Genomic DNA, 24,859 nt, shown 5'->3' on the forward strand with positions numbered 1-24,859 from the left:
GAAGCCTGTGCTGTGTAGGTCGGGCCGGAAAGTTTGTTTGAATCCGGCATCTTCCAATCTCAACACAAGATGTCTCTCCTAGAGTATGAAAATGAGATGTTTCTTGATGCATTCCATGAGGACGGGTTGCTCGTCGTCGCAAGGTGGGCTTTGATTCTCTGTCTGATTTGAGAGTTGGTAACTGTTGACAGTACTGCTGCTCAGTCCCACCTACTGAAAGTTGTGTGTTTTCTTCTGTGCTTGTTGTGAATTGAAGAAGGGAGTTTAGCTTCTTCTTCTTCTTCTCTATAAGTACAGGCCACCGTCGGGTGTATTTTCGTACTGTTGTGCTGTGCAGGCATATGTACAGTGTCTGGATTAAGAAAAATCTACATGGAACGTACTATGTGCGGCTAAAAAACAGGCATCCGTGTCTTAACGGAGCTGGGTCTTGAGTACCTCTCTCTTAAAGCTTGACAGAGAGTAACTGCGACAGCCGCCACACGCGTGTGGCGGCTGCGCCGTGCTCCCATAAAAGATCTTCATGTTGAACAAACGGGTGCCTTTGCGGCGCTATATTTCCTTAATTTTTCAACAGAAACTACTAGGAATACTTACATGGGTCGATGAAACCTAAATGACTATCATCGGCGACTGTTTGATGCATTTCATTGCTTGTGATGCACAAAATGATGTCTTATAAGCAGCTCACCGATGTTCACAGAATTCACAATCACTTGCACAAGCGCACAGAATACTTGAACTATAACATAAGCGAAACTGCGGGGAAGCCGCCAGGACCGCGCCTGGCGGCGCGGTCTCCGGGGCTAGACAGAGAGGTGCAGGAGACGGTGGCCTGGGGTAATGAGTTCCAAAGCCTGGTTGCATCTGGGAAGAAGCTTCTTTTTAGGACTTGTGTTCTTGCGAATGGTACTTGGAGTTTCTGGTCGTGTCCCCTGTTTGAAAGAGGTAGCGATGGGGTCAGAACTGTTGCGGGGACGGATATCATGGAGTTTTTAATGCAGTAAATCATTGCAACCTTTGCCTGTGCTCTTCTTTCTTGCAGGGATGGCCATTGAAGTTTTTGAAGCATGGCTGTGACACTGCTTGTTCTGTGATGGTCATTGCAGACGAAGCGTGCATACCTCCTCTGGATCATTTCCAGTTTCATGATATTTGCCTGGGTGAAGGGATCCCAGATTATGCTTCCATATTCCAGGACAGGTCTGAGCAGGGTGAAGTAGCAAAGCACCTTGACTTTGAGTGGACATGATCTGATGTTCCTCTGGAGAAAGGCTTTGGTGGAATTAGCCTTTTTTGCTACTTGGTTGATGTGGTGGTTCCAGCTGAGCTTCTCATGGAGGTAGACTCCAAGATATTTTGCAGTGTCTACTTTCTCCATGGTTTGTCCATGAATGGTGTATGACGTCATGATGGGTTTACGTTTGTTGGTAACATGGAGGACCTGGCATTTTTGGGGGTTGAACTCCATTAACCAGTCGGCTTCCCATCGTTCCAGTGCCTTGATGTCTCCCTGGAGTTGCACGCTGTCTTCTTCTGACCTGATGTTGTGATAGATTAGGCAGTCGTCTGCAAACAGCCTAACAGTGGTATTGTGTGACAGATACTCTGGTAGGTCATTGACGAACAGAAGGAATAACATGGGGCCAACAACACTACCCTGTGGGACTCCAGAAGTCACATGGGACTTGGAAGAGACGGATCCTTCAAGGAGCACCTGCTGTGTGCGATCCTGAAGGAAGTCAGCTATCCATGCATGAGTAGAGTTTCGTATGCCATAGTAATCAAGTTTTTGGAGAAGTCTTCCATGTGGCACCTTGTCAAAGGCCTTGGCTAGATCCAAGAGAATGACATCGATCTGCTCCCTGTTGTCTATGCCTTTGGCTAAGTCTTGGATGGCAAGGGCGAGTTGCGAGACGCATGATCGCTTCTTGCGGAATCCATGTTGGGCATCACAGAGTATGTCGTAATTTTCAAGATGGTCCATGATGTTGCTGTGGACTATGTGTTCCAGGACTTTACAGGTTATTGAAGTTAATGAGATGGGTCTGTAGTTTTCTGGTTTGCATCGCTCGCCCTTTTTGAAGACTGGAGCAACGTTTGCATTCTTCCAGTCACCTGGCACCTCTCCTTGGTCAAGGGAAGCCTGAAAGAGGATTGTCAGCACAGGTGTGAGCTCACGGGCTAAGTTCTTCAGTAGCCTTGAGGGAAGTTCATCAGGCCCAGTAGCTTTGTGGATTTGTAGTTCTGACAAGATTTTAAGCACACCTGCTGGTTGGATGTTGATAGTTTCCATAGATGGATATGGAGATCTACCCATGTCCTTGATATTAGTTAGGTCCTCGCCTCTGGTAAAAACAGACGAGAACTGACTGTTTAGGATGTTGCATTTCGAAGCACTATCTTGGTATGTTGAGCCATCAGTAGACTTCAGTGAAGCTACACCAGATGAGTCACTAGCTAGTCTAGTACTAGTACAGAGTAGTAGATAGCCCGACCGACATCCGACCTCCAGGTCCGCACGTACAGCAGCGACAGGGCTGTGTATGGTTAGAAAGGGAGTAAATTTTAGGCTCCTAACGTTAGACCTATTAATTCATTCCAAAGAATTCAGAATAAAGATCTTTAATATATAGTAATAACAATCTGATAATATAGCTCTAGTCATGATAGTGAGACGCAGAGATTTCTAGAGTCTAGATCAGATGACTTGTCGGGAACAAGTGTTGTAACGACGATCAGCTGATGACAATTTTGTTTGTTTGTTTGTTTGTTCATTTCCATCTGAGAAGATGGCTGGATAGCCCATATTCAGCTACGTTAAGCTGGTCTTCCATGGGGTCCAGTTGGATGTGAGGTGTGACCACTGCTCTTTGCGATGAATGAATGAAGCGGGATCTTTTACATGCATGACGGCCATGGATGAGTTGTTACTCTCTCAGAGTCATACACGGGACCTCCATTTTATGTCCTGTCCGAGGGACAGAATGTTTTGCTTCTTGCTATTTTCTAGAGGGGATGGTATGCTTACACACAACATTGCTCAGTCCCGACTCGGGTTCGAACCCGGGCCGCGTGATCTTGAGGTAGACGCGCTACCGACTGAGCCAACTCACCGCCCAATGATGATGACAATATGAAAATAGAGTCTAATGATAATAGATCCTTCTTTACAGACTTAAATCTTACGTTATAATAAAGCGTTGGAATGATGGTCAGTGCAATGCTCATGGCGATAGACTTGATATATAGATCTAGATCCATTTCCAGATAGAATCTACAGTGTAGATCTACAATGTCTAGACCGGACACTAGCTCATGTCGTCATGAGCTAGACTAGGTAGATAGGGGTAACTGCGACCAGCCCGAACAGTGCACAGGGAGCGCCCCAGCCAGGGTTAGGGTAGGGGTAGATTTTCTAATTTAGCTCTATTGAATAGGTTCTAACATTAACGTTAGACTAAAAGAAATAATTTACACAAAATCAGTGAATTTTGGAGGGGGTGAGTCTGGGTTCTGCCAGTCATGCTTTAACATCTTTTTTTTTTTAATTAAGAAAAAGTGTTTTTTGTGTTTTCTTTATTTTTGCGTTAATTATACACAGCCCTTTCACTGTACACAATTGTCGCTACAAGCGCACGCGTCTGGTCTGGCTAATTTTGTGTAAAAAAAAGAAGGAATAGTCAAGAATTCTAGTTTCTATTCGTCAGCTTATGTTAAAACTTGAATAGAGGTCTATGTGCAGATAGTGTGTTTGGCGAAGAAGAGAATACACAACCAAACTAAGAGTTGTGCAGAACTACATGTAAATGCAAGAAAGACACTAAACTAGAATAAAAGCATTTGCAGGTAAAATGTGATTTTATGAGAATTCAATTTAAAGTCACAATGACAGAGTACATTGTAATCGTTACATAAAGACATTGTTGCCTGGGAGAAAATGAAAACAGTTCAGTGAAAAGCTCCTTTAGGCTCATCATTTGTAAAAGTGCAGAGTACCAGTAATGGCATCCCAAATTATGAATTCTAGCCAATGACTGATTTATGATGCTGTTTCTCGTGTGTTCTTGTTTCCATCTTGTGGACGCTTCTTTAGGGGCCTTGGCATAGAACGACTGATGATAAACTTTGTGAAGCTTTATTGTGATCCTGGAAATCTTGTCCTTGTCATCAATACAAGTAACTATGAGGAGGTAAGGAAGTTGTGTTCAAACTTCAATGCAAAATCTGTATGCTCTGTTCTCTTTGACCTCGATAGTCTCTCACGATAAGGCCCAGTACTCTTCAGACTTTACTCATTACAATCACATTTTCCCATTCAAATCCATAAACCATTGCACTATAGGGACACCCACTGTGTAATTGAATGATTGAAGGGTTTTATATATTATCAAACTTCGTAGCCCAAATGGCTGAATTATGTCTGCTTTGCAATAATAAGAAGTACAAACAGAAAAAATTATCCAAAAAAAACTCATTTTAGGAAATAAGATTTAGAAATATAATTAACACACGAAATGGAAATTGTAATATGATGATCTTTACAGGTAAATCTGATAGAAGTAGGGATAGCTGAATTATGTGAGAAAATAAGTCAGTCCAAGTTTTATACATGATACACATTATCTAATGATGGCATCATCTATGAATGTCGAACACAATATTTTCCTCCTTTTCACCAGGGTAATCAAGTTCAGTTTTATAAGTATATCAAAGTTGATAAAGTGCATTATACCTACAATTGAAGATGATGTGACAAGCTCTTGTTTGAATTTTTGTCAACGTTTTCACACTGCTTTTGTGTAATACTGCTGTGCCATGCCAGGCTCCATATTCCAGGACTGAGGAAGTGCAACAATGATGAATTGTAGCTTTTAGAGAAAGAGATAATTTGTAGGATAACTTTGAGATGGTTTCTTGTGGGGAGGGGGGGGGGGGTGGGAGAATGTGGGCTTCACAAAAGCTCTGCTGGGGATGTAGAAATATCTGCCTGTCACCTTAAGAGAGAGATATGTAAATTCTGTTGTCATAGTATTTCACATGGTGTGATATTCCATCTGTCTTGCAGGAACACTTGATAGCGGAAGTCGAGAAGGCGGACGTGAAACCCTTGCCGCGAGTCATCACCAATGAATGTGGCACCAATGAAAGGTACATGGCATTGTTAACAGGATGTATTCCGGGAATCCAAATAGCTTGCTATCAACCTATTCGGTTTTAAAACACTGTAACTATTGTCAGCCGTAACTGGGTGGGGCTTCCAAAAAGGGAAGAAAAGATGAGTCAGTGGGTTAAGCAATGAGTCGGGTGCATTGCTATGCCTGTGCATAAAGCAACTATTTGTTAGGCCTGCTCTGAAGCCCCCAGTTATGGCTGAAATAGATGGCATAAAAACAGCACCCAAGCCAAACAGGTATATTGATATGGCTGAAATAGATGGCATAAAAAACAGCACCCAAACCAAACGGGTCTATTGATAGGCTCCTTGATTTACCATAATAGGTATCTGCTTTCTTCAGCAAAACATCTTAATGGAAGGAGAGGGGTAGACAGTTTTAAAGGGATATATCATGCTCTCTTAAGCAGGGAAAGATATGTGTTTATATCTGTCATTTTTCCTTTACATGGGGCATTATTTTCCTCTAAGACTGTGTGCATGGTATACCTGGACATTGGGTTTTTTTTCACATTTGGAGAGGGGTAAAGGAAAGATGTCATAGGACAGTATCGAAGACAGTTCAGCAAATATTGCATTCTTAGCAGTGACAGCATACAATGGCACTCTTTAGCAAATGTCTCATTATGACCAGTCAACCAATGGGATGACAGGAATCTTTGTAGATGTATAAAAACTCACTATCATTCAGGTACAGTAATATTACTGGTCACTACGGTGTTAGAAATACGAAATACAAAATATCCTTTTATGCAATATTTGAAGAAAGATCTCTTGTGAAAACCTGAAAAGTACAACATTTTATCCACAAACATGGCTGCAGTATACCCAGAAATGTAATGAGTCTTGAAGTCTATGTATGTTTATTTTCTATACTTTTTGTCTTCAGGCAAGGTGTGTACATGCAGGGTGGGGTACTGTTTGTGTCATCTAGGATCCTGGTCGTTGACCTCCTGACAGGAAGACTTCCTGTGAATCTGGTCACAGGAATAATTGTCAACAAAGCACACAAGTAAGAAATTCTGTAAATGATTTTCACATGTCATTGTTTACTGAACAAATTTTTAGTGCAAGTATAGTTTCATAAACTTAAAGACTATTAGAGAGGCTAGCTAAATATTGTTCTATATATGATAATGCAATTTATTTGATCTTGCAGACTAGCAAAACATTAGCAAAATTAATTTAACATTTCCTAGAGACCATACATACACTAAAAATGTCAATTAAAAAAAAAAAAAGATTGGTTTGTTTGCAGTGACTTTACAGTGTCTGTCTTCATGGGCTCCTATAGCTACTGCTTGAACTTGAATATGCTGAAATGCAGATTCTGCTGCAGCTCTGTGTGGGTCTGTTGCTGCTTTACACAGGTTAAATTCTACCAAGGGATACAAAATTGGGGCCATTGGCAGTGTTAGACAGATGGCTGCTGTGCACAGGGTCTTTAACATAGCTTTTCAGTCAGGGGTTTGTCAGTGGCTGTTTACAGCAGGTGGCTGCTATAGACAGGTTTGACTGTTAGACAGTTGACATGTCCATTGTATTGTCTGCCAAACGCTCAAACACAGGATCATCGAGTCGTGCCAAGAAGCGTTCATCCTGCGCCTCTACCGTCAGAAGAACAAGAAGGGTTTCATCAAGGCCTTCTCCGACCATCCTCAGGCCTTTGCTGCCGGGCTGTGTAAGCTGGAGAGGGTCATGAGGAATCTCTTTGTCAGGAAGCTGTACCTGTGGCCAAGGTGAAAGGGAGATTTCTTGTTTATTGGTAGTTCAGGAAGCTCCCATTATAACAAAATCCTCGGGACCAACACATTTTTTTTGTCATATCAAAATTTTATTATAATTGTAAGAGAATTTTGCCACATAGACTTTAATGATTGTAATTTTGTGACCTAAATTTTCTTTTACATTATATTTAGTGAAATTTTGTTGCAATGGTGTTTGTTGTAATGGGAGTTTGCTTTAATCAGAAATGTGGGAGAGGGGATAGGAGGCATGTGTTTTCGTTGATGATTACCTTTAAAGGGAAAATACTCTCACATAGCCGTGAATCTGAAATTTATTACTCTGAGAAATTGCTCTGGAGAAACAAGAAAATCTATTGGAGAACTTTCAAAAGGATTATTATTCAGACATATTATAGAGAAAGGACTATTTTCAGTACAGCATCAGTATATGGTATTTTAGTAATATAGTTTGTATGTACTCGGTGCTTTGCCTTATCTTAACATGATGAACTTTCCTATTGTAAACGACCATATGTGTGGTTGCATGTGGCTCGTATGCATGTTTTTATTGTAAGATATATAATTTTTGTTTGTCCCTTTATTTGTTGATTTTCAGATTTCATGCATCAGTGCTGGCACTAATGGATAGACTTAAGGTATGTTTAATCTCTCTCTCTCTCTCTTTATGTTTATTTTTGTGTCATTTTTATAGGCATGTTCTACAACAATGCTCACTGAAAAGTGTAATTTTGTTTTTAGAAATTAGGAGAATGATTTTTAAAAAAAAAGTCCTGACATACCTATTTTTCTGTGGTTACCTTCTCTTGAACTTCCCTCCACAACAGAATCAAGTTTAAGAAACAAGTTTATATGGAATCGATACTTCTAAGCAGTAATTGTCCATACTTGTGTAAAAATGACTCTTATACTGTAGTGAGAATGTCTGTACATTGTATAACATCTATCTTTTGACACTGCAGCCTGAGGTCGTTGAACTGCAGCTGACCATGACTCCATCCATGGTGGCCATTCAGATGGCCATACTGGACGTCATAGCAGCCTGCATCAAGGAGATCAAGCAGTCCAACTCTGCAGTAAGTCCTCTAGCTCACTTGTACACCCCCCCCCCCCCAAAAAAAAAAAAAACAAAAACAAAAACAAAAACAAAAAAAAAACCCTTTAGCTACTCACTGGCCAGCAAGGTTTGGTTAGTTGATGAAATTGATGTTGGTCTCATTGAGTAGATTTGATATACTGGGTATAGAATTTTCGGTCATGGTGAATCTAATAATAATAATGATAATGATAACATTATTTAATATCATCTACATGATCTCCAAGAGATATCTTGTGATGACAGAGGTAATAATAATGATGATGATGATGATGATGATGATAATAATCATCGTCATCATCATCATCATCATCATAAAATAATGATGATAGTTACACCAACAACAATAATTTAAAAAAAACCCTCAATTGTAGAAAAGAATAACTTATACAGTATTGTACACAATGAGAATAAGTAAGGAACGTGAAGAAAAGGGGTATCAAAGAACAGCATGGTAGTGCTGTAGTAGTTGTGCGGTACTGACTTTTACAATGTTGTCAATTCAATTTGTGAACCATTTCTGATGTAATGGACAGCTGATGTCTTCTCTTGTTCCTCCTTCCTGAAGCTGGACATTGACGAGTTGACCGTCGAGAACTCAATCGGGAAGATGTCCCTCAACCAGGCCATCCGACGACAGCTTGACCCTGTGTGGCACCAGCTGGTATGCCTGCACTGATCCTTATTATATGCTGTTTGAATTCTTGAAGCAGCCCTGGCTCCTTTTGCCTAGTAACATACAACAAATTCATGTTCCACCTCTTTCCTTGTTGTTGTTGTTGTTGTTGCTGTTATTATTATTGTTGTTGTTGTTGTTGTTGCTGCTGTTGTTGCCACTTCTACTGTTGTTGTTGTTTGCCTTTATTTCGTGGAAGACAAGTTCTTTGTGAGTTAGCAAACAACTCTTAGCAAATACGTCCTGGCATTTTAATTGTTAAACTGTAATGGCCTCAGACTAACAGGATGGCAACTAACTTGAAAGTATTGACCCTTGCCATGAGCAATATGACATGTACAATGTACTTCTCTGCCTGTTAGTCAGCTGAAGCCTGATTTTTCCTTTTCAAGGCTGACGTGTGCAGGCGATGTGTGAAGCGTGATTGCAAACTCAAGCCAATGGTAGGCCTTGTAAAATTGTATAACTGCATAAAATACAGTAGCGATCTGTAAATGTATTATTTGTACCCGTAATATTCTATCGGTAAATTTAAAAGAAGAAAAAAATTCCTGCCACTGATTTGCATACATGCTCTCATTAACCCAAATGTTTCATGAGAATATGAATGTTTTTGTGAGAGGCTTGCCCAATATAGCAAGAGCTTCTTAGAAGAGACGAGAAGATGAATCTTGTATCAGTGTAATAAGGTCGTTGAATGAAAGTTATGTGACTCTCTTTTGTGTTTTTTTCCCCCCTCTTTCACAGTCTGCTAAAACAAAGCAAATCGTCAGCGACCTGAAGTTACTACAGATGCTGCTTTTGTAAGATGATTCAGAATATTTGTGTTATTTGGATGATGATGATGATGATGATTTTTTTTTTTTTTTTTTTTTGGGGGGGGGGGACAGGTTTGGATGTTGATTGAAGTGTGATATTATTGAGTGCAATTTTAGGAGTTTACAAATAGCATTTTCAGGAAAGCTTCACACTGACCAATAAATGGCGACAGGTACAGCATAAATGCAATAGGAATCAATGCTTCTAATGTATCATATTAATTATTTAACAAAAAAGACAATTTTTTGTGCTACTAGATTATAATAGATAATTTTTTTTTTTTTTTTGGGGGGGGGGAGGGGAAATCTGCACGTGCAAAATAACTGGACTTAGTGAGATTTGTAGTGAATATTACAAATTTGTAATAGTCATCATTTATCATTCTTTCTTACATCTTTTATGACACGAATGACAATAATGCTAGGACAACAGTATGCGCTCAATAAGATCTGCTTCTTTTATTTTTTGAAGATAGTAGTGAAAAATATTTTCTCTATCCATTGCTTCTTTCTTTCTTTTTTCCCCCCAGCTATCTGACACAATATGACTGTGTGACCTTCTACAATTTTCTTAAAACCCTGAGGTATGTACAATATTTAAGCCATGCTAAGCAACAACTGAAGTGTTAGCTTGAATATACACTTTGCTTTTTTAGTCCCCCAGTGATTTCTTGTAGTTTACTTTGTAGACTGCTAACATAATTTCTTTGATGCTGTAAGATATGTGAATAAAAATTGTGTATGTGTAAAAGGGACTGGTTTGTCATAACCGCAAATGATGCTTGTGGGTTAAGTGAATTTGTGAGTGTCTATCATCTAGGATTTTTTTTTTTCACCCAATATCCAGCAACACAAGGTAACAAGAAGATGACAAAGGAAGAGGAAAATATGTTTGCATCCTAATGGAAAATCTAAGTTCTTAAAATAAAAGTTTTGACAGTGCAAATTGTGTGAATGTGGTGCACTAGTATTCACTGTAGTTTCATTACAGTTTCATTTGAGCTGTATCGGTCTCGAAATGAGGTTATCAAAATTATAGGTTTTATTGTCACCACACAAGTTGGTTATATGCTATTTTTATTGATATTTTTTTTGTTTGTTCTATTTGGGGTAATACCTAAAGGGGAAATGAGCGTTCAGTGGCAAATAATTCTGGCTGGTTGTTCCTGGAGGCAGCTGAGTCTATGTTTGTGGTGAGTACAGAAGGCAGTATACTGTATATGCCATTATATTTAGTGAGTCTAATTTTTTTTTTTTTGCGAATTGGGACTTCACAATTATTTTGCAAGTGGTTAAATTCATGATCATGGAGTACAGTTCTGAATGGAGAAATGTGTGCATGCACATCACATTCATGTCAAGATCAGAGTCAGTATTTTGTTGTGAAAAGCACCCGACTTGCAAAATTCGCAAAAAATAAAACCTCACGAAATATTCGGTTTATACAGTAAATTGTGGGCTTCACAGATTTCAGGAGGACAATGTGCCTTTGATTGTGTGCTGCATACACAGTATATTTCAAGGTGTTTTTGTTTTGGCAATTGTTGGAGTCGCCTGATATTTTACAAAATTAACGACTCGCAAAAATGTTTGCATTTTGTGATGCAAATGCACTGAATATCACCACTTTCAGAATTATCGCACAAGTCCCAATTTGCCAAAAATACAGCATATACAGAAGAATTTGTTGTAGTCGCATTAGAAAGACATGATGTTGCAAATGTAAATTTACTATTGTAAATTGTACTTTCGTGAATTCACTATCGTAAATTTACTGTTAGAAATTTACTGCTGAAAATTGTTAGACTGACCAAGAATATACCAATGGTATCTGTTAAATTTCTTTTGTATCAGTCATGATCACTGACTGTCATTTGAAAGTGTAATGATTTTCAAGTTATGATCTTTTGAGGGGCAAAATAGAAGACATTCAAGGCAGATGATATCTGAATGCATGCAGCAGCGGTCACCAATGCAGCAGGGGTGTCTGATGTTTATATGAACACATAGATTAATAATATTTCATTTGAATACAGATTAAGTGTTAACATTGGTACATAATATTGGTACATAATATTTGCCCATTGATACATAAGAATAGGGGCTTTCAGATGTGTAAGCAATTTCTCCTTTAAGCACTTTTAATTGTCATCGTGCAGACAGATGTAGCCTTTAAAGTTAAAAAGGAAAGAAATAAATGAATGAAAATTTTAAAAAGAAAATAAAAGTAAAAACAAACAAATGTAGAATATGCTACACCATATATGTATCTGTTACTGCATGTGCTGATATTTTCGCATACAGATATTTTCGAGAATGAGGAGGTCGTAGACATTTTCGCGAGATGTTTTCGCGAATTAACGGCAACACTAACGTGAATGCATTAGCACCCAAGCGCATTAAGATATTTTCGCATGTTGTAAAATAAGCAATCTAACTGATTCGCAAAATTTGCAAAAATTAAACCCTCGCATAAATACAAATGTAACAGCTTATACAGTATGAGATGAATGGTTACATTTGTTGAGCAAATGTAGGAGACAGGGAAATACATGTACCTGTAATTTAATCAGAGAAAACCGTCTGAATCCTGTCTTCCCTTTGATGTGCATTATCTATATTTTGAGACTAAATTCAACAATCTATTCTTACAGAAGAGGACACACATCTGCAAATTCCAGACAAAATTCAGATTATTTTCCCATGGTCTTGATATCTGAGTTTTGGAATGTTTTCCAAATTACTCATCCATATCTAAAGCTTACGGTGCTATTACTAAGTACTGGCTCTTTTTGTGTTTTCTCTTAATCGTCAAATTTGATGCTGATGTCAGAAGCATTTTGTTAACTTCACGTACAGCATGCCAAGAGGAGAATCTATGGAGCACCAAAAGACGGCAAAAACAAGAAGCAAAAAACTGAGCAGGAGAAGACATCATCCAGCACAAAGCCAGAGGAGAAAGGTGGGCATTGGCTAGTCCCATGCATAGTTTCTCTTGTTATGTTACCTTTGTTTTTTTTCCAGGCAATTTTGCATTACTTTGTGGGATTAGGGTGTGATTGTGTCCGGATGAGTTTTCACGTAGAATCTATTGTGTGTGTCTGTATGTATATCTTTGTGTGTGTATGTGTGTGTGTCTGTGAGTTAGGTTCAAAAGGCATTATGATATTGGACAGAGTATAGAGAAAATCCTATAGGGCACGCTAATCCAGATTGTCTTATTGAGAGTTGAATAAGAAATAAGTTTATTTACTTGGAATGATGGCTTAAAAGTTTTCTTAGCTTTCTTATCGCTGTAAGTTTATTGATGCGACATTGGTAGGAAACATGTACATGTAAATACTTGCGTAGTATATATGTTAAATGTAAAAAGTGTTCTCTATTGCACTATTATGGATTTTCCCTCTCACAGAGCTGATCTTGGAAGAAAGCCCCAAATGGAGAATGTTGTCTGAAATCTTGGAGGAAATCAGGCAGGAAAATACAGGAGGTTAGAACATGTTTTTGTTTGTTTGTTTATTTATTTCTCCACCAAATGGAAGCTACCAGGATACAAGGGGAAGTGTTTAGCCATTAATATGGAACATGTTGTGTGGAAATTTTCATTTATATCATATGATGTGATGCCAGCTTGAAAAAGAAACAAGCAGCTATTTTGTTTACAACGTTATATCACTGAAACTAAAACTACAATGTATGCACATAAATTTGTACTATTACTAGTAACATGCTAATGTCAGTAAAGAATTATAGCATGCAAAAGTCATCTCAGCTTGACTTAGCACCATTTTGATGACACAAAAATTTCTACTTTTACAGTATGAGGCAGTGTAAACATTTCCATTACGATGTAAGTATAGAAGGCTTCCCACCGCTAGAAGGGATCAGAGCCATCACTGGCTCTTGGGCAGAAGCTCGTTGGTCTAATAGATGTGGTGCCTGTCTTGCAGTCAGGGGGTCATTGGTTCAAATCCCACCTTAGTAATGGACAGAGCAAGGGGGCAAGGGAGCATAGAGACCAAGCCCGAGCCAGGGCCAGCACTGTGTTTTTGAAAGTGGGGGGGGGGGGGGGGCAGTTTATATTTCTGGTGCCACTTCCAGATTTCATCAGCTGACAAGCAAAAAAAAAAGGAAAAGGCCTTAACAGGAATTTTCTTGTAACACTTCTGGGTTTAATTGGCTGGCAAGTGAAAGAAAAGAAAGGTTTAAGCTCAATTTTCTAGTGCCATTTCAGTCAGCAGACAAAGGGGGGGGGGGGGGGGGTGTGATCTCCCTCCCACGATAGGGAGATTTTTTTTAAATGTTTTTGTTGATCATCATGCCATTTCATGCATACTTTATTTATCTATGTTTTAAAGGGTGCACGCCTGTTGTGCCCCCTTATTTTTTTTTCTTTCAAAGAAAAAGAAAAAAAGAAAACAAATTAACACGGGCACCAGTGCGCCCCCCCCCCCCCCCCCCCCGATCCGCCATGTATGCATGCCCATGATATTTCAGAATTGTGTGCTGACTCTCCAACAGACCCAGCAGGGAGAGTGTTGATCTGTGCCAGTGATGACCGGACTAGCTCACAGCTCAAGGAGTACCTAATTGACGGATCCTACTCACTACTGCACAGACTGTACCTGAAGACACTGGGTCAGGGGCAGATGTTCACTGCCACAAAGGTACCATCATGTCACTCTGGCCTGTAATCATATCAGATTCCCTTCACCAAATCCCCCCGCCCTCCCCCCCCCCCCCCCCCCCCCCCCCACACACACACGAGCACACATACACATATATGATGTGTCATCATGAAAGCTATGTAATGTCAGGAAAATTGTGTTTCGATTTTTGACTGATACGAATTTGCCAGATATCACGCTTTAAATTGATGTATGATTTGTCCTACTTCATTACAAGAAAGTTTTTTTATTTGGCGAATTAAAGATTAGAAAACTGTGAAGGTTGTATTGCCAAAGTTGACTTTACATGCATTTTGCTTCCTTTCATGACTTCTGACTTTATACAGGCAACATGATGATGCACCATATGTATAGATCGTGTGATACCACATGTTAAGTAAACAATATGCCAATGCCCAATCCCTCCGTTTTCGCCCCACCCGCACTCTCCATTTGGAGATCAGTTGAATGTGTTAAGATACCTTTGTTTTGAGCATTGTCATGTACTGCCATTTAGTAGGAAAAGTCACTCTGTCGATTTCATGATATTTAAAGTCGAGACAAACATGTGCCATTTTATTCATATAATTATATAAATCTGTATTCATCTGCAATTCTTGGAGAGAAACATTAGCCTGCTGTGAAAAATATATGTAAAAAAAGTAATTTAAAAAAAATCAGATTTTTATATTATTTACAGTCGGGTTTTGTGTGACAGCTTTCAATTGATTATACTGCATACATGCTTTTACATGGTAATTAGCAATCATCAGCATGGCAGTGTTCTATTATACGAATAATTTATGAGTTGTGAGTGCATAGGGCACGAATATCGCACGAGGCGCGAGATAAGCCACTGGTCTATTCAACAAGGCGCGTAGCGCCGCGTTGAATAGACCAGTGGCGAATCTTGCGCCGAGTGCGGTATTACGTGCCCCAATGCACGAACAAAATCATAAATTATTCGTTTTATACAACACCTTGTCCACAATCACAGTACTAAATTAGTGACCGCTAACTCAGGAAGGCCCAAAAATAAATGTAACAATCAGGCAGAGAATTGTAAACCACCCTGTGTACTGCTTTCAAACACTCGTCATGATTCGACCACACAGTCACAGGAATCACAACCTCCGCAGGGTCTATACCCATTATACGCTTACGTTAGATCGAGTTAGGCCTGACTGTTAGGCCGATCTGAGATGTCGGTAGATCTAATAGTAGGTCTAGACTTTGTCTATTTCCGAAAATGATTTTGTATAAAAACACAGAAAAATAATCAAATTACGGTTTCTCAACTTGAAATGAAGTCTTGATTTTGGGATCACTGTGGTCCACGTAGCAGATCAGAGTCAAAAGTAAAAACACAGCAGTAGGTGTAAAGGCCGCGATACATGCAACTAGCTAGGTAAAGTAGCTGCGCGTACACGTTAACCATGTTACCAGTACTCCGCCGCGCCTGGTATGTGATGTGAGACTTACCGGCAGCGCAGCGCAGCCGGCCAGCACGTACAATGTAGTTTGCTGGCGCTTTGCTACGGGTGGGTGTGAGCCACAGAACTCTGTGAGCGGCCATGCATTAGTAGCCCCCCGCGAAGCCATGCTATAGTACCCTCGAGCCATGCAATAGGCCCATGCCAGGGGCCTATTGTATGGCTGTCACTCTCAATGAGTTTGATAGGTATTTTCTATTGAATGTCATGTGACATGTTCTTGGCCAATCACAATTCGACATCATTCTGAGGTGTTGTATAATCACAAATATTCAGATTGTGTGAGGTGCAACAGTAGCACCTGAATTCTCGTTAATGTCAACTTGCGCAGTGTGCTTTTCACTCATGGGCCCGAATTCACGAAGGTGGTACAATTGAAACCATGGTTTAAATCATGGACAAAGACCATAGTTTTATATGGGGCGCCAAGTGTCCCATGGCCTATTTCATTACGAAATCAGTCATTTCGTCAATTTCGTCGACGAAATTTTAACATTACGTTGACGAAATGACTGATTTTGTAATGAAATAGGCCATGCGACACTGGGCGCCCAATACAAAACTATGGTCTTTGTCCATGGTTCAAACCATGGTTTCAATTGTACCACCTTCGTGAATTCGGGCCCTAGAGTTTGAACGATGATTGCACATATTCACCACAGCTCACACCGTTGAGTGACACTGGCTCCAATTCACCGAGAGATTTATGAGACTAGGCCATAAAAACCCTCGATGTCTGACTGCACCATGATGAATGATATGAATTTGTACCACCTTTAGGACAGTGCCAATCTTATGATTTGATTACAGCAGCCGACAGGAAGGGGCGACTCCAGTACTAGGGGAAGAGAGACGGGAGGACGAGGACGAGAAAGAGGTGGACGGCTGTGGAGAAAGAAGGAAGGTGTGATGGGAAGGAAGAGAAAACTAGGAGAGGAGGGCGGCGATGATGGGAAAAAGAAGGAAGAACTGACACTGACACAGATGGCGAGGAAGATGACAGCAGGAAAGGAGGAGGAAGAGGAAGAAGAGGAGGAGGATGTAAGGAATGTTTGAAATTATCTGATAAAGTACAAGCAGATATGTTTGTGAATGTATCTTGTCAGACATTTCTGTGTGTTGTCATTCCGGGGTTCAGAGGGTCTTGTAATCATTTACCTCACCTTTCACAAAATATATAAGAATAGGTAAATCAACAATACTCAGTACTGAATGTTCCTACTTTGTGATTCTCTGTGAAAGTATTGTGCTCTGTATTCAAAGTATCGTTAGCATTAGCATGTTATGCCCCAGATCTTGTCATGGCCCTCCACGCAGTGTGCTAGAACTACAGTGGTTACTTGTTGCACGGGATCCAGCTCTGGCATTGCTCGATTTTGTTTTTAATGACTTTTTTTGCCCTTTTTTTTCACTTTCTTATATTTGTGTGTTGTTATTTTCATGGTCCAAAGGCAATATGTGAAACTTTCAAAAATAAAACTGCCATGACAATTTCAGCTTGCACGGTAGTTTAACTCAAACCCAAAACAATGTTGTGCGTATGACAGGGCAATTAGTCTCTTGTCAACTTGTGATCATACCTGTAGTACTAACCGTTGCAATGTGCACAATTAAATTCAGGTGCTGAACATGTGATCATGGGTTTTTATTCATTGTTCATGAAATGTAGACATTTGTAGTGTGAGTATTATGCCGAAGCAATAGTTAGAATTGATAAGCAGTCCACATCTTGTATTAAACCCCACAAGAATATCCCCAATGACTGTATTTATTTAAAATTGATTGTATGCATGGACAAATTATGTGCTTCATCTTAACGATTAATGGAGTTAGTTATCTGTCTGTTAACCTGTTAAGGACAGACTGATTTTGCTTCAACACACATTTCCCATAGACACTTGCCCGATTATACTCGGGACTCATCCTCAACAGGTTAACATCCTGTTCTTTCTTGATTGATGTTATGATGCCAAGGATGTAGAAGACATGGTAATCCTCAGAAACCTGGGATGCTGCTCTTTCCAGTATTCCTTTACATTGCAACATCTTCATCCAACAGGAAACCGAGTCCAGCAGCAAGCCAGAGGAAGATGGCGACTTCATTGAGATAACGTCGGTTGAAGCGTACTACAACATAGAAACCACACCCATCACTGTCATACATCCTCTCCATGGCTGCAAGTAAGATTTCCCCTTTCCAACAGAAAGACAGAGACTCCAGCTCTCCCACTTTGATGCCAGTTTCTCAAAATCTCCCACTCTCCCCCTTGAAATCTTACATTCTCCTCCCTCTCTTGCTGTGTGCATCTCCTCCTTAACTCTTTATGTGCCACGTTCGCACGTGCGACTCAGTCGACGGCATGCCAACATCGCATATTCTGCTCAAACGCACAAACTCGCTCAAACCGATCGATAAATCACCAATTGCCACAGTACAGTGGTCCTTGTGCTTCCGTTCCTCTTACATATAGCGTGCATTCTATGTAGTGATTGACTATCAAGCGGTGTTCACTACTGGATTTGCATGTAAATGTAAGTTTTTGCCACTGTTTTGTGTGCAAAAGTCATGCCCTTTCAGTAATGTAGCTACTGGTCATTTCAAAGAAAAACAATCATACATTTGTCATACAATTTACATCAGAGCAAAGCTTGACATTTTCTCTACAACTTTGCTCACTATATGCCTGGATTAACATAAATCTATAGCAATTACATGGATTTAAAAAAACAGAATGCTTTATCAAAGCATGACTACGTTGGTGTCTCAGAGTAATGTGGCACACAGGTGGTTTCCACCATGGCATATAAAGAGTTAAACAAGATGTGTTTTCTCCCGCTTAAAATTTAGCTCTCGCATGCCCAACTTCAGTTTTGTGATATATACGTTCAAAAGTAAGGTTAGCAGTAGCACCAGAAAGCATATATAACCTTTGAGCTTCCAGGGCCCTGAAACTGGTCTGGCCTTGGCGGGATGTGGCACTCATGTGCATGTTCACATGACCGGAGTCTCCAGTTTGCTAGGGAGGCCAGGCGGGAGAATGTGTTTAAGAGATGCTTGGGTTTGGAGTCTCTGGATAGACTCCACAAAGATAAAGATCTGTACGTCGTGATTAAGGGACAAACCATTATGGGAGCCTAGATAAAAGCAGCCAAGATAAAGGCATGTATTTTAGATGTAGGTGACAAGAACCAAGAGTGTTTCGTCAGTGAAAACAAATTTTTGTAGTTAGTTGAAAATTCAGTCAGTAATGCAGATTTTCATCATACACAACTCAGATAGTTAATGACCACTGGCTCAAATTCTCTTAGGGGTTCTTGAGATTATGCCATGATGATCATGTGACTTTTAACTACCTGAAGGTAATTTTTTGTAGAAAAAAAAGGGCTCTAAATAGCTGTATTATTCCTGTATCCTATAGCAGTTGTTTGTTATCATTAATGATACTTTTGTTGGAGCACAAAAACTTTATTGAAGACATGCCATAGTCTCACCATGTTGTATTTCTTGCATGCACTTCTGCACATTTCATCTTCCATAGACCCACACATTGATTTCCATGTTGTATGTATCTTGCAGTGTTTTCTGACTGTTTCTCCCACACTCCAGAGACCCATACAGCCTGTCCAAAACCCTGCATGAGTTGGAGCCCCGCTATGTCATCCTTTACGATGCTGAGATACAGTTTGTCAGGCAGCTTGAGGTAGGTGTGGTTTGAAGAAAACAAAATGTTTAGATCAAATAAGTTTTCAGACAAGTTATCACCATAGTATCACCAAGAGAACATTTTTCCACAGAGGAAAAACAACAACAACAAATCTGCAAGTAACAGTCATATTTTATATCGTAATTTCGTGAGAGATTACGTCATATATGAGATCCCGCTAGTGCGCGCGCCACTCAATTCGTTAGTCGCCGCCATCTTGCTAACACGCGAATTTCTGTGCTCGGAAAATTCGCCGGAATTGCACTTGAATATTCAAGTTTTCGTTCGAGTTGGATCGACGTAATAGCGAAAGTTACCTCTACGGGAGGTTTTGCCAGGTTTTTTCTGGTTTTAACGATCATTCTTCAGCTGAACAGCAACGGAATTTATGTCTTCGACCAACGTTCCAAACGTGGGCGGCGCAGCCGCACCACCGCTGCTGACAGCAGTCGCGTCCCCGGCAGCCACCGGCGGGGGTCGCGGAGACCAGCACGCACAAGAGTGCAAGCAGAAAACTGCGACAGCCAAAGGTAAAACGCCTACTAGAGCCGGCAAGGCAGGTACTAGTAATAGTACTACTACAACAAGCAGTGCTAACCCTAGCGGTAGTACCGGTGCAAACAAAACAGTGAAACCACCTGCCAAACTGGCCTCTAAAGTTTCAACTTTGGAAGATAGACTCGGCAAGCTTGAAGGCCAATTAGCTGTGGTTGTTCAATTTGTGGAGGCACAGTCGGCAAAGCAGACACCAGCCCGTGAAGGCGGTGGTGTCTGCTTTGGCAATGGAAAGAGTATCAGGACTCGTTCTGAATACTCCCCTTCAGACTCGGCAGATACTGACTGCCATTATGATGATGAATATGCGGCACCATTTCTGGGCCGAGATATGGATGAAAACTCTGTGATTATCCAACCAGGTCAAGGGGATAGTCGTGATGACAAATTTGATATTGAAGAAGGCGAAGTTCCCCCTTCTGTAGTGGAGAAAGTGCCAAACATTGCAGCCAAATTTGCTGTGGCTGAGGAAGTTGGTCCCCCCATTGACCCAGAAATTGCTAAGTCTACAGCCTACCTTCTGACCCACCAGCTCGAGCCCAAAGTGGTAGATGAAACGATCACTAAATACCCCATTCCCAGCAACTGTGAGCTGGTGGATGTGCCGAAAGTCAACCAAAGAATCTGGAATGGGCTACCTGCCTTTTCAAAGACACGAGACCTCAAATTTCAGAGACTCCAAAAGAATCTCACGAGAGGCATCAATGCCTACATACATACAGTGTCGGCACAGGATATCACTGAACAGCAACAAGATGCACTAGCACTTCTGTGCAGTGCGAATTTCGAGCTAAATTCCTTGCGTAAGGAATTCATGAAACCAGACATTGGTTATCAATTCCAGCATCTCTGCAAGCCCTCTACCCCGGTCTCCAAATTCCTTTTTGGTGACGACCTGGGAAGGCAAATGAAAGACATAAGAGATGAACAAAAAGCAACTGAGGGTGTCCTCAGGAGTGAGCATAGCAGACAATACAAAAAGCAGCGTTTCAGCCCATATGACTATGGCAGGAGTGCATATGGCAAGGGCAGGAGCAAGATTACATCAGGAAGCTCAAATTTGCCCCAACAGTACCGCGACGCGGGCTGGACTACTTCTCGTGCAAGTACAAGTGATGTCACTAGGCCTACAGGTGCAAAAGGACCGTGGACTGGAGCTACCAGCCATGCTTTTTTAGGCCAGCGCCCCAAGGGGAGGGGGAAGCCGTCGGCTCCCCACACCTTCACACATCCCAGCCAGCACCAACCGCACTGCGGCAGCAAGCAGGGCTCAGGGATGAAGAGAGCACGATAACCTCCAGTTCAACTGACGAGGTAAACATGACATCTGATTCTAGTGATTATGCAAAGCTATGTCATAATAATGTAGAACCTATGGTAGGAGGTCGACTGAAGCAATTCCTCCCAAAGTGGCGCAAAATTACTTCAGACCCACATGTGCTATGCTGTAAGTGGCTACAGGCTTGAATTCAGTAAAGAGATGGGTGCACCATCTAGAACTAAACCCCCTTACCTTTTTCGGTGTAATAAAGCCGAAGAGGCTGATATTGATCTTGAAATTTCTAAACTCCATGACAAGGGAGTAATCGAACCGTGCCAGATGGAAACTGGAGAATTCGTGTCTAATATTTTTACACGGCCTAAAAAAGACGGGGGTACACGCGTTATCCTAGACCTGTCTGATCTCAACAAATATCTCCAGTACCAGCATTTTAAGATGGAAAATATCCATACTGCTATTGAACTCATTTCAGAAAATAGCTTCTTAGCTTCAGTCGACCTTCGGGACGCGTACTATACAGTACCTGTGCACCCAACACACAGGAAGTTCTTAAAGTTCTCCTGGAAAAATCAACTTTGGCAATTCAAAGTACTGCCTAATGGCCTGAGCACGGCGCCAAGGTTATTCACTAAACTACTGAAACCTGTATTTACATTACTGAGAGAGCAAGGGCATGTAGTAATTGGATACCTTGACGATGTACTCATTATTGGAGAAAGTGAGAATCAAACATTGCAAACGGTTTTTGAAACCACTAGCATCCTTGCACAACTTGGGTTCTTGGTACACCCAGAAAAATCAGTACTATGCCCCACTCAAGAAATACAATTTCTTGGTTTCATTCTCAATACTCGGGCCATGACAATTCGACTGCCTGATAACAAATCAGAGGAAATACAGTCCTTGTGCAATGAACTTATGCAAATGGCAAACCCCAGTATCAGGCAGGTGGCTAGAATTATCGGGAAAATGGTAGCATCATTTCCCGCAGTCCAGTATGGACAGCTCTATTACAGGGCTTTAGAAAGGGACAAAATCAAAGCACTCAAAATGAATAAGGGGCATTTTGACAGAAAAATGAGCCTATCTTTGGAAGCAAAACAAGAGCTGCAATGGTGGACAGACAATGTGCAGTCTACTTTCTCACCCTTACGACACCCTAAACCTATGCTCGAATTGTGCACGGATGCCAGTGGCAAAGGCAGGGGGGCATCTGATCATACCACCCATACAGGGGGTAGATGGAATGAAGACGAGCTGCAAAAAGCCAGGGAGAATAAGATTAATTATCTGGAGACCCTGGCTGCTGGCATGGGACTCAAGTCCTTCTGTTCTAATTCACAAAACATTCATGTTTTGTTACGGCTAGATAACAGTACTGCTGTTGCGTACATTAACAACATGGGAGGCATTAAATCCCTTGACTGTGATCGGGCAGCCCGAGAGATTTGGCAGTGGTGCGAAACTCGTAAAATTTGGGTCACTGCAGCACACTTGCCAGGAAAGCTGAATGTGGAGGCAGACCGCATGTCTAGAATTTTCAATGACCGCACAGAATGGATGCTTGACCGCACAGTTTTCCAAGAAATAACTTCACGTTTTGGGACACCAGAAATAGACCTATTTGCCTCCAGACGAGAATAACAAGCAGGTAGAGAACTATGTCACATGGTTGCCCGACCCACATGCCAAGGCTGTTGATGCCTTTACTCTCGATTGGGGAAAGTGGTACTTTTACGCATTTCCTCCTTTCTGCTTAGTTGCTAAGTGCATTCAAAAAATCAAATCTGATAATGCAACTGGGATACTAGTAGTCCCAAAATGGCCAAGCCAGCCATGGTTTCCTCTCCTAAACAGGATGATGAATGAGGAACCACTTGTTATTCATAGGAGTGAATCCTTACTAACATTGCCAGTTTCTAACACTCCTCACCCACTAAACACTCAGATTGATCTTCTTGCTTGCAGGTTCTGTGCAAGCCCTTCAGAGATGCGGGATTGAATGCACGTATAACTGCTGTAATGGCCTCCTCTTGGAGAAAAGGGACTAAAAAACAGTATGCAGTGTACATAAACAAATGGAAAGCATTTTGTGACAAAAAATGCAGCAACTACTTGTACTCGGATGTTCAAGCTATCCTGGAATTCCTGAGTGACATTTTCTTCGATAAAGGGGCAGGTTACAGTGTCATAAACTTAGCACGGAGTGCTCTATCTTCATTTGTGATTCTTCGAGATACTATGTTTACAGTTGGAAACCATCCCTTTATCCAGAGGTTTATGAAGGGAGTCTTTCAGCTACGCCCACCCAAGCCTAGATACATGGAAATGTGGGACGTTAACCTTGTTTTCAATTTTCTTCGTTCTTGGTCCCCAGCGCACATTTTGGACCTGAAAAAATTGACGCTTAAATTGTGTGTGATTATTGCATTAATCTCAGCACAAAGGATTCAATCATTACACTATCTAAGCTTGGATGGTATGGTGTTAAGAGATAATGCAGTCACCTTTCACCTTCATGATCTCCTAAAACAGAGCAAGCCTGGAAATTACTCACACAGTGTCAAGCTCCAGGCATACCCGCCAGACAGGAGACTTTGTGTAGTCAGGTACTTGCAGGAATACATCAGCAGGACCCGCAGAATCAGAGCTAGTGAACGGTACCTTTTTGTTAGCTACAAGAAACCGTATCACAGGGTATCATCTCAAACAATCGCTCGCTGGATTAAGGAGGTTTTGGAGGCTGCGGGTATTGATACAGAGATCTACAAGGCGCACTCTACTCGGGCAGCGTCTACCTCCGCAGCCAATAAGGGAAATTTCCCAGTATCTAAAATACTTGCGCAAGCCGGTTGGGCCAACGAAAGAACCTTTCGCAAGTACTACAACAAGCCCTGTCCTGCTGAGAAAACCTTTGTAGAAACAATTATCAAAAAATAGACTGTGAAGCCCTAAGATTTGGGCAGACATGTCTTGAACTGCCTGAACTTGTGAACTCTTGGAGACACAATATCTCTGCAGCATTCAACCTGAATGAGATTTGCAATGGAACCTCTTGTAAGGTATGCTTCCTACCCCTTTTCGGGGGGGTTGCCTCGAGAATGTAACCACTGGCTTTGAAATCTCATATATGACGTAATCTCTAACGAAATTACGATATAAAATGGAAGATTAAACGAGAACTTACCGTTTGAAGTTTAATATTAATTTTATGAGTAATTGGAGGGTGAGATTACGTCCCACCTCGCCCTCCCCCAAATTTCAAACGGTAACTTAATCTCTCGTTATCTTCCTACATCAGTGGTCACATTCTTGCTTCTAATATTGAGTGGCGCGCGCACTAGCGGGATCTCATATATGACGTAATCTCACCCTCCAATTACTCATAAAATTAATATTAAACTTCAAACGGTAAGTTCTCGTTTAATCTTCCATTTTGTCTGCAAAGAGTTTATGAAAGACATTGCACTATACATTTTCTGTGATTACCTCATAAAGTAATGTAAAGTAAGTTCTTAATACTAGATAATAGTACAACCCCTTAAATTTGCATCCGAAATGAAGTCATACTGTGATAGACAACATGCATGATTTCTTTTAATTGTTGAGTGAAAGTTCTTGCATATCATATAATTGCCTTTCATGTA

At 40.9% G+C, this 24,859-nt stretch overlaps 1 protein-coding gene across 1 annotated transcript in view; it reads left to right on the top strand.

The window, feature by feature from the left end:
- Positions 1-24,859, top strand: part of LOC139736427 (DNA repair endonuclease XPF-like) — a 39,604-nt gene continuing 14,745 nt past the window's right edge. Inside the window, exons 1-18 of the mRNA XM_071647212.1 lie at positions 1-143; positions 4,097-4,193; positions 5,069-5,151; positions 6,066-6,188; positions 6,745-6,915; positions 7,520-7,559; positions 7,884-7,997; positions 8,586-8,681; positions 9,441-9,496; positions 10,042-10,095; positions 10,635-10,704; positions 12,371-12,473; positions 12,924-13,001; positions 14,033-14,178; positions 16,482-16,577; positions 16,635-16,712; positions 17,731-17,852; positions 19,279-19,372. Of these exons, the coding sequence (XP_071503313.1) occupies positions 70-143; positions 4,097-4,193; positions 5,069-5,151; positions 6,066-6,188; positions 6,745-6,915; positions 7,520-7,559; positions 7,884-7,997; positions 8,586-8,681; positions 9,441-9,496; positions 10,042-10,095; positions 10,635-10,704; positions 12,371-12,473; positions 12,924-13,001; positions 14,033-14,178; positions 16,482-16,577; positions 16,635-16,712; positions 17,731-17,852; positions 19,279-19,372 (1,695 nt within the window). The 5' untranslated portion in view covers positions 1-69. The remainder of the gene's footprint in view (positions 144-4,096; positions 4,194-5,068; positions 5,152-6,065; positions 6,189-6,744; positions 6,916-7,519; positions 7,560-7,883; positions 7,998-8,585; positions 8,682-9,440; positions 9,497-10,041; positions 10,096-10,634; positions 10,705-12,370; positions 12,474-12,923; positions 13,002-14,032; positions 14,179-16,481; positions 16,578-16,634; positions 16,713-17,730; positions 17,853-19,278; positions 19,373-24,859) is intronic.

Source organism: Diadema antillarum, unplaced genomic scaffold (genome assembly GCF_040938485.1).
Source record: "Diadema antillarum isolate AM-2024a unplaced genomic scaffold, OU_Dant_1.0 scf00000003, whole genome shotgun sequence".
NCBI classification, from domain to species: Eukaryota; Metazoa; Echinodermata; class Echinoidea; order Diadematoida; family Diadematidae; genus Diadema; species Diadema antillarum.